Genomic DNA, 10291 nt, shown 5'->3' on the forward strand with positions numbered 1-10291 from the left:
ACAACACAATCTCAAAAATAATATCTGAGACTTGTGTTCACTGACTTCTGTCCGCGGATCAAGGTTAGGTTACACGTTACGGATAAAATGAAAACTTGCGGATCGAAATCGGCGGAACGAACGTAAAACTGGATCAACCAATCACAAGCGTTCCGCCAATTCCGCATTGCGCACGTTCCGCGTCCATGGGATCGCACCATAACCTCGCATATGCATGTAATTCCGATACGCACGAGTTGTATTTCTACTGTCCCATGCAGCGGAACACGCGGAAGCGTAATTTTTGCCTGCCAATAATATACGCTATTCCGATAGTTATAAAGTAGAATCTATAGGAAAGATTCTTGTAATTGGCCAGCGCCAATTGCGCTTCCGCAAATTCCGCACCATGGGACATTAGAAAATATTTTTCGTCGGAACATATTTGGCGGAATGCCTGTGATTGGATGGACTTCGTTCCGCCAATTCCGCATTGCGCACGTTCCGCGTCCATGGGATCGCACCATAAGGCCTAAGGAAGGTATCGCCTCAGGAAGGAAAACTCATATCTATCAAAATTTTCAAATTATGTTTTTACTTTTCAAAATAAAATTGTAACCGGTTGAGAAACCAAAATAAAATTTTAATTAAAAAATTATTGCACATCAGCCTTCTTCAATAAAAAGTCAAAACCATGTCAAAATAGTCTTTCAGGTTATATGGTCTGTTCGTTTTCATTGCACTTCTATACTAAGTGCAATAAAGAGAAAATACATTTGTGTCAGTCTAACTTATTAAAACGAACAGACCAATAGACGCTAACGAACGTGATAACTGATAACTGGTAGTTACTTTAGACATTTACTTACTGCATACGACTCATGCAAAGTGAAAGCATTAAAAAGATTAATTAAAATAATAAAAAAAATAAATAATAAATAAGTGTTTTTCCAACTTTTCCATTTATTTCGAAAAAATATGAAAAATTTCACGAAAATTTTTCCCAAAAAATATTTTTCCGAAAATTTAGAACCCTACGATGAGATATATCCCGTTACTGCGTCTACCTCCGCTAGGCGACGGTAGGGTGCAGCATCGGACAACAGTGATTCCCCTCCTTCCAACCCGTGTCAGTCGCTTGAGCTGCCGCCGTGAGCAAGTGATGCGCCGTGCAGGAAAACATGGCGTAAAGTTATAGCGTGTTGCACATGTGTCAGTGATTTCGGTAAGGGGTCAGTTGTTGAATCCTTGAGGTCGGCGCGAAGCGCGAGCGTGCTCCGGCGGACACGAACGGCACACGCCGGGCGGGTCTCGCGATATTCGCCGAGGAACACGCCGGGAACGCGGCGCGAGAGCGCACGGGGGAGCGAGAGAGAGAGAGAGAGAGGAGAGAGAGAGAGAGAGAACGAGAGAACGAGAGAGAAAGGTAGAGCGAGAGTGAGGAGACGCGGCGAAGTCTATCGGTCAGTCTCCGCTCTGTCATCGTAGAAATTCGTCCGGTCGACCGTTCGTTTACCCGCGCCAGCAGTCTCGTTCGCTCGAGCCGCACACCCGTGGTAATAGCTCGCTCAAACCGTCGTCAGAGACCGTGCGGTCTTTCCGCCAATCGTAGGTGCACGCGCGCGTAGCGAGGCGATATCGGGGCGGCTAGAAGCGGAGCTTTCCCCGCGACACGGCGACGCATTCCGATCTCCTGAGTGTCGTGCCCGCTACGGGATCCACGTTAACGCGCCGATATACGTTACCTATGCGCGCGACCAAGCAGATATCTGTATTTACATAACGCGCGTAATGCACGCGTGACGCGCGTAGCGATGCTAGTGGTGCGGCGCGACGCGACCGCGTCGAGAGATGCCCGACGAGAGGATCGTGGAAACGTCGACGCCGATCTCTTTCGAGCGGTGCCCTTCCGTCGTTCTCCGTGTGTTTTCTGCGTCAAGTATCTGGACACGAGTCTCCACTACTTCTCGATTGTCGCGACCCAAGTCGCTATGTCGATCGTTGTATTATTTGTCGGGTACCCGTTGTACCTGTTGCGATCGAATAGATATTTATCTTTCTCGGCAAAATTTGTCCCCCCCCCCCCCAGTGGTTGTAGCGCGGTTAAATATCGCGAAAGTAATTACATCTGGTGTAAGATTATGTTTCGCTGAAACTTCAGCTCGTGATGATGATATTGGTCCATTTTTCAAATTATACGATTTATGTTTTTAATGTAGAAAAAAGTCCCCTATTACGCGACAGGCTCCTAATAAGGTGTAGCGGAGCTTCTGCTAAATTAATAGCCGTCGTCTGTTGGCTCCACCATGAATTTATTGCCCTTGGGGGTGAAATTTGTTTAGTGGAAAATTCATTGTTTCATAATAGAGGACCTTCCTCTATACATTTTTCATATTACACATTTACATGGGTATTGTACTCTTTTTAGGTTTTCGGATCCGTTGATTAGAAATAAGCTGTCTACTGAAGCGTACATCAGCAACAGACCAGTAAAAAATAGGTGAGTGTTAATAATGAAATTTACCTAGGATGACTCCAGCGTTTTCAATTTCTTACAAAATGTATCCTAGGAACGTATAATTATTTTATCAAATTGAGTGAATCTCATTGTCGCCAGTGATAATTCAAAAAGGGAATATTTATCTTTAACCAGTTAGACGTTGCTTGTGATTTTTGAAAGAACGAGCGCTCTTAATGTACAATAAAACAAAATGGAACTCTGCTTGTACAGTAATTTAAATAAGAGTACGCGGAGAAACAGATTTATGTAGAATAATTAAAACGGGAGTTTATAATTAGTAATTGAGCAATTCCGTCTGACGGTTAAAAGAAACGAAGATTATAAAATAGAAAAGCAAAGAGGCGGGGAAAGAGAGAGAGAGATAGGTTGTGATCTCAGAAAGAGAACCATTTCACAAGCTTGGTTTAGACATTCTAAATATAACTGGAGGCTCTATAGGCTTTCCGTACTGTGTCATGCCGCGCAGACCAGCATCCTGCTGTGTTGCGTAGATCTTGCTCATTTTCCGCCGTCAGTATGGCAGAATGCCAATTCTTGTCCACTCAAAAGTATCTGATAAGCTTTTAATAATCGCCTTTCCAAATTTTGTGCCCATTAACAAATACGTGCTCCTCTTTGTTCCAGCATATTACGGTGTAATTAATTTTTTTTTTCTTAAAAGATCTTTATATTAGAAGATTATCTGTAATTATTGTTCTTTTTGAACGTGTTTATTTTTATTATCTGACCATACGCAATTTTCTTTAAAGTTTGGTACAAACTGGCATTATATTTATCTGCGATTATATTTATATCTGCACTGAATGAGGTCGTACAACTGTTACTTTTTAGACAGTGATTTTAACATGAGACTACCTTGGATAATGTTAATTACTGTAATATTATGTGACTTGAGAGTTACGCGTTTTGGCGTTTTCTTCACAGATCATGGTTTGCAAAGCTGGCGAAAAGACTCAAGTATGTGTCGTTCAGTTTAATGTGCCCTTTGAGGCCAACCATAAGGTTTGCACCAGTGACAAATTTCCCTTACACGTATCGACACGCGTCAAGGATCTTTACAACTATATTGAAGAACATTATCATATGCGACCAGACAGTTTTAAATTGCTGCTCTCCACGTCGTCGTGCACAATGGTTATTTTAATTCCTTGAAATATAGAATGCTACTTATGATATATGTAGTCATAAAGCGTGTATTCTAATCTACATTATGTCTAATGTTGTTAGGTTGATTTGTCTGATGTGAAAGACAAAACGGTGGAGCAGATTGGAGTGAATTTCTCGGTTGATCCGAGCTTGTCCGAGATGAAAAATACACTATTTGTCGTTGATCCATCGCAACCCTTTGTTGTTGACCTAGCATCACAGAAAAACATACATTATAGTCTGCCTAATCTCACAAGTGCACCGTCCCTTCAGCCACGATGGACTGAGGAGAATATTGTTAGGGAAGATGCTAGGGAAGACGTTAGAGATGGTAGAGAAGAAGTTAATTTCAGAAGTTTTATTAAAACTGAAACAAGTATGTAAGCACTATTTAAGAGTTACTTTAATATAAATTCGTATATTTACACTAACAGAGATCTTTTATTAGTATTTTTAGATATATGTATGTTAAAATATAGAGGAAAGTCCTCTGTTATGAGACTTCTAATATGAGATAGTAGGTTTTCAACGTCCAAATTCAATCGCAAATCTTTTTTCGCAACGATTACACGATCTAACAGTCTATTTTCCATCAAACAGATTTTACTCCAAGGGCAATAAATTCATGATGGAACCAACAGACGATGCCTATTAATTTAGCAGAAACTCCGTTATCTCATATTAGGTGCCTGTCTCATAATAGGGGACTATGTATATATCTGCATAATTGATTTTGTGATTGTTCTTTAAGGCTATGTCGGTTTAGTCAATCAAGCAATGACTTGTTACTTGAATAGTCTTCTCCAAGCGTTGTACATGACACCAGAATTTCGTAATGCGTTGTACAACTGGGAATACGTGGATGGTTCGGAAAAGGATGAAGCTTTAAGCATACCGTATCAATTACAGAAATTATTTCTCAATTTACAGGTATAATATTTGCTTAATAATCTTAATATCTGTATCTGCGTACTATATGTACATGTATACGTAGATGGTAAACTTTCCATTTCTGAAATTCCATTTCTTAAATAGACATCTACAAGATCTGCAGTGGAAACTACATCCCTAACTAAAAGTTTCGGATGGGATTCTACTGAAGCATGGCAGCAGCACGATATTCAAGAGCTTTGTAGAGTTATGTTTGATGCACTGGAACAGAAATTTAAAAATACTGAACAAGCGGATTTGATCAATAGACTTTACGAAGGTATAATTTACGAAGGTATCATTGTGTGTGATTTGCGAAAATATCTGTAATTTGCTTTCTATGTCGCTAGGAAAGATGATCGATTACGTTAAATGTCTTGAGTGTGGAACAGAAAAGTCAAGAGAAGATACATTTCTTGATATCCCATTACCAGTTAGGCCGTTTGGAAGCAATGTTGCATATAACAGCGTGGTAATATATTGCTGCATGTTGCAATTTGAAATACCATTTACATTTATATACGTATATACATATACAGGGTTGGGTTGGGAAAGTTACTTTATAAAAGTATCTAGTTACAGTTACAAGTTACCTATTCTGAAAAGTAACGCGTTACAGTTACAAATACTCAATCAGTAACAAACTGTTACTTTCTTGAAATAAAAATAGAAATATCAAATCTGCATTTGAATTGTAAAGCGCCGATAAAGGCGTTTATGCGTAAATGCAAAACCTAATGCGATCCATGGTTAAAAAAAAATATATAAAGTAACTATTAATGTAACTATATTAAATTAGTTACTAGTTATTGAAAAAATGTAACTGACTTAAGTTACAGTTACAGATGGAAAGAAAGTAAGGAAGTTAAGTTAGAGTTACCAAAAAAGTAACTGTAACTGTAACTTTGTTACAAGTAACGAGTTACTTCCCAGCCCTGTACATACATTAAAAGAAGCTTTTCGTCTCGTAGGAGGAAGCGATTAGAGCATTTGTTCAATATGAAACATTGGAAGGAGCTAATCAGTATCACTGTGAAAAATGCAATAAGAAATGCGACGCGCATAAAGGATTGAAGTTTACGAAATTTCCATATCTATTAACTTTACATCTCAAGCGGTTTGACTTTGATTATAAAACCTTCCATAGAATCAAGCTCAATGATAAGTATGTAAATGGTACAATTTGTTGTATTTGATTAATAATAGTTGGTAGTTTTAAAATCATTTCACATGACTGTGATGTATGTTATTTCAGAGTCACGTTTCCGGACATATTAAATTTGAACTCTTTTATCTCGTCCACAACGAGCCAAGAATCTCCAGGTGGCGAAGAAGACATTGGCTTAGGTATTAAATGCGATGATAGTTCCACGACAGATAGTGGTACTTTGGATGACGATTGTGCACCGTGTGACAACAGTCTTTCCAACAGTAATCATTCAGCCAGTCATGATCAAGACGATGACGAAGGTACAATATTACGGGTGTGATTATTTATCGAAACGATTTTCAGAATTATTAGAGGATGTCTATGTCCACCTTCAGGTATCGATATGAGCAACGGACCATCGACATCGAGTTGTACTACGCATAATCACGAGAATGAGAAGAATCGCAGTACTTATATGCTGGGAAAAGGCCCGTACATGTATGAACTGTTCTCTATCATGATTCACAGTGGCAGTGCGAGCGGAGGTCACTATTACGCTTATATAAAAGATTTTAGGACACAAGAATGGTTATGTTTTAATGACCAAAGCGTTACTCAGGTATAAAAATTAATTTTGCAACAACTTATTAAGTAGGGAATAATACCTATTATATTTCTTGACCTAATTGATAATTTTTTCGATTGCACTATATTTTCAGATAACTCACGACGATATCCAGAAAACATATGGCGGTGGACCTTCAAGGGCATATTATAGCGGTGCATATAGCAGTAGCACGAACGCTTATATGCTCATGTATAGGCAAATCGATCGTGCTCGTAATATTCTATCTATGCAAACCCAAGATTTTCCACAACATATTCAGGTAAGATTCAAATAAAAAACTGGAACTTGGACACAAATTGGAATAAATTTTACTGTAAACTTCAAATTAGAACAGTACAATTTGAACGGAATCAGTTTTAATGGATCAAATTGTTTAATTTGCAATTGTAGTTGTAATTTAAACCTAATTATTATGCAGCAATAATTTTTCCAATAATTAAGGAGTTTTAATCTAAGAGGTTTTTTTTTATATAATTTCTAGAAAAACTTTCTTGCATTCTAAGGTATTCTGTGTTATTCCATAAATAATTTGTTATCTTATTTGTAGGAACTACTGAAAAAGATGAAGGAAAGTGAAGATAATGACAGAAAAAATCGTGAGAAGCAAATGTCTATACCTAGGTTGAAAGTGTACTGTCATCATCCGGTAGAAGGGAAATTGATGAACGTTAAATTGTATGTCATGCCTGATATTACTTGGACCGAAGCAACAGAGAAAGCGTATAAGAAATTTGGTCTTGAGAACATAGTGAGTCTGGATCAGTGTCGTTTAGTTAGTTATGAACATAATACTGATTTAATAGAATGTAGTTACGATGATCGAGAGCATGAACCTGTTGGAAATATATGGCGTGTTTCACGTCGATTCGATCTATTACTAGAAATTCGTTGCAAAGATCAAAAGTTTGAGACGTATTTACCAGGCGGTGAGTATAGAATTGGGATGTGTATGGCTAATTATTTACGATTAAAATTTATATTTTTCAAATGTTATATTTCAGGAGTTGCAACTAAGGTATTTGTCATAGACATAACCCGAGAGGAGGTAATAGATGGGCCGATCGATATCCGAGGTTTATTGTCGCAAAGTGTTAAAGAGTATAAACAAACCGTAGGAAAAATTGTTAATATGGATCCTAAGCAAATGAAAGTAATATTGCGAAAATATCCGGAAACTAGACCAGTGGAAAATGATGATAGTGATCTACAAACTGAAGGATTTTATAACGCCAATAAAGTATTCATATCAACAATGTATGATATAGATAATAATAAATCTTTTCAAGAATCAACGGTACACAGGATCATAGAGAATTTCAGACACGTTATCTCTCTGCATGTCCAGTTACCGGATACCAGTAAAGGTGATATATGCTTTTTAAATAGTTTACAGTACAAGTATCAGAGATAACAGTTATAGTTTGAATTACTATATTATGAAATTTTAATTTGTCAATTTTTATGTAGAAACGTTGGAAGAATTAAACATCCCATTGTTAGATGATAAATATGAGGAAAAGGAAAAGTCAGTTATCAGTGGTCCATCTAAACTTGGCGTTATTGAATCACATTGGGATACCAGTTTGAAATGCAATGAAACCTCGAAAGGTTGTGCACGAAATAACGAGGATGCCACTGTACGAAATATAAGTCCTCAATTAGGAGAAGCTGAGGAATGGAATACTCCTGAACAGAGTAACAGTGAAGATAGTAGCCTTAGCGATAGTGATAAAACGTTGGTCGGTGATGCACCGGAAGGTGTTGATATTGAACCACAATCGTGGCACAGCAGGCGCAACTTACTCCCTTATAAGAATTCAAAGATATTCGAAATCGAAAACTGGGATATCGATGACGACTCTGATTATTACTTTAGAGCTACACCGTATGCAGATAGTACTCAACAAAAATGTACATCGTTAAAGTCAATTTTAGTGATTATAACTGTTGGTATCTTAATTTAATCGTCCCTTTCTTTTTTATAGTACTTAAAATATTGGTGGACAAAAGAATGAGATTGAGCACTTTGAAGAAAGATTTAGAACCATTTGTTGGCGTGCCTGTGGAGTATTTTAAAGTTTTTCGTCTGTCAAACTCTGGTGAATCAGAATGCAGCTGTTTGACGGAGCAGCTCAATTCATATGAGGATGGTGAGAGACTTAACGTGAAACTCGGACGAGCTTTGCGTAACGGAGAATTCAAAGTAAAATTATATCAGCTATTAATTGATTCCACTGAGGTTCGTATCATTTTCTCATATTTTACACACACACACACACACACACACGTACAAAAAGTCCCATATATTACTTTATATGTTGTGTTTTAAAAGTTCTGCATTATTGTATTATCAAGATTTCTTATTATGAATTCCATTTTTATTAGCCTTACAAATTTTTATGCGAATGGATTATCTCGAAAGATATGACGGTTGGACATGCAAAGAAAGAGATATTGGCAGAAATAAAGAGAAAATATGATATAGATATACCATATGAAAAATGTCGACTTAGGAAAAAGTATTATAAAACAGCTTCAAAAGTATTTCTAAATGAACAGAAATTTGAGGATCTCCGATTTCATTCGCAATTTGAAATGATCGTTCAAGAACTACCAGATAAAGAGACAGTCGTTGACACCAATCAGATTATCTTGTTTGTTAAAAGATGGTTACCAGCAAAATTACAATTGGGACAATTTCAAGAAATTGTTATGGATAATAAAACCGTCGAAGAATTGAAAAAGAAAGTAAGTGACGTGAGAAAATTGCTTTGTATCAATGAAAAGACAATGGATTTCAATTGTTATTATTCTTTTTTTTTTTTAGCTTTCTGCAATATCAGATATTCCGGAGGAGTATATAGATGTAGCAAAAGGGAAAGGTAGTTTTCCATGTGACAATTCTGTGCTTCGAATCCAAAATGAGCATGATTGGAATGAACATCACGATAGTTTATCTTTCCATTTTGAAGATGGCGCCGTCTTCTTATACAGGTATACATTTCTTAATTATTCAATTTAGTTGAAATACCTTTTAATCTTACAAAATTTTTGCGTTATGTAGGGACAATAGGGAAAAACCAAAACTATTAAATGCTGACGAGGTAATGGAGATCGCTTTTAAGGAAAATTCACGCTTAACGCCGCTTTCTACTACTTCGAGTTACAGTCCACGTCGGGAGAGAGCACTTAAAATATATTTGGATACCGAATGATCGTCCATAGAGAGAGAACATCAATCTCCTAAAAATGAGTTGCTAAATAGACAAATGTGCGAACACAAAATATTTTCACATAAAATGTTTGCGTGTTGGGTATTTGCGAAATCGATATTTTCTCAAATGCCAAATGTTTTGTGTTCCAGCGAGTCTTCAGCATTTCAAAGCTTCCGCGTTCCTAAAGGTTTTCGGCTTTTTCTTGAAACTATTGGATTTTTTAAAGTGTTTGGATTCATGAATTGTTATGTAGTAACACATAATTCGGGATCCTGGTACCTGATTTCGAGATTTCTAGAATTTATATGAACTATAAAATATATCCGATATAAATCACCTGGTCTGTTGAATCAGTTTTCCATCTGTAGAATCAAACTATAAGCAGCAGAATTAATCATAAGTGAAAAATAATAATGGCAATGAGCAAATTTTTAATTTAATGAAAATTCATATGTGTAATTAACTTGTTAATATTTTGTATGGCAATGTAATGTGTTTTTCTGTCACTACTATTCTTGCAAATCTGCTCGGTTCTCTCTCTCTCCCTCCCCCCTCCCTCCCTCCCTTTCATATATATATATATATATACAGGGTGGGCCATTTTAATTTATACAGTCGATTTTTTAAAAAACTAAAAGAGATATGAAAAAATGTTTCAGACAAAAGTTGTATGGTTTCGAGGGGGACATAAGATGGTACCATAGGTTTGACCTTGAAGAGTA

General features: G+C 37.0%; 1 protein-coding gene across 2 annotated transcripts; it reads left to right on the forward strand.

Annotated features, from left to right (window-relative positions):
• Positions 1 to 1108: 1108 nt before the first annotated feature.
• Positions 1109 to 10072, forward strand: LOC105563794 (ubiquitin carboxyl-terminal hydrolase 47). Of its 2 annotated transcripts, none has more exons than XM_012015698.1 (18): positions 1109 to 1204; positions 2408 to 2479; positions 3425 to 3634; positions 3728 to 4022; positions 4398 to 4576; positions 4682 to 4856; positions 4927 to 5048; positions 5548 to 5741; positions 5832 to 6046; positions 6122 to 6345; positions 6446 to 6613; positions 6902 to 7280; positions 7356 to 7718; positions 7822 to 8265; positions 8340 to 8593; positions 8740 to 9102; positions 9182 to 9348; positions 9419 to 10072. In XM_012015698.1, exons 3-18 carry the CDS (start codon positions 3428 to 3430, stop codon positions 9567 to 9569), a joined length of 3900 nt encoding a protein of 1299 aa, XP_011871088.1. In that variant the 5' UTR covers positions 1109 to 1204; positions 2408 to 2479; positions 3425 to 3427; the 3' UTR covers positions 9570 to 10072. The 2 variants fall into 2 exon arrangements, with proteins under 2 accessions (XP_011871088.1, XP_011871089.1); XM_012015699.1 differs by lacking the exon at positions 1109 to 1204 and adding an exon at positions 1643 to 1900.
• Positions 10073 to 10291: the final 219 nt, after the last annotated feature.

This window comes from Vollenhovia emeryi, unplaced genomic scaffold (genome assembly GCF_000949405.1).
Source record: "Vollenhovia emeryi isolate VEMERY1.0 unplaced genomic scaffold, V.emery_V1.0 DF939171.1, whole genome shotgun sequence".
Lineage (NCBI taxonomy): Eukaryota > Metazoa > Arthropoda > Insecta > Hymenoptera > Formicidae > Vollenhovia > Vollenhovia emeryi.

Excerpts from the sequence above, each read along its gene's own strand:
- LOC105563794 (XM_012015698.1), top strand. The coding sequence starts at position 3,428 with ATGGTTTGCAAAGCTGGCGAAAAGACTCAAGTATGTGTCGTTCAGTTT. Across the intron at positions 6,047-6,121 it reads TGATCAAGACGATGACGAAG|GTATCGATATGAGCAACGGA; the intron begins GTACAATATTAC and ends GTCCACCTTCAG. Across the intron at positions 8,266-8,339 it reads AGATAGTACTCAACAAAAAT|TACTTAAAATATTGGTGGAC; the intron begins GTACATCGTTAA and ends TCTTTTTTATAG.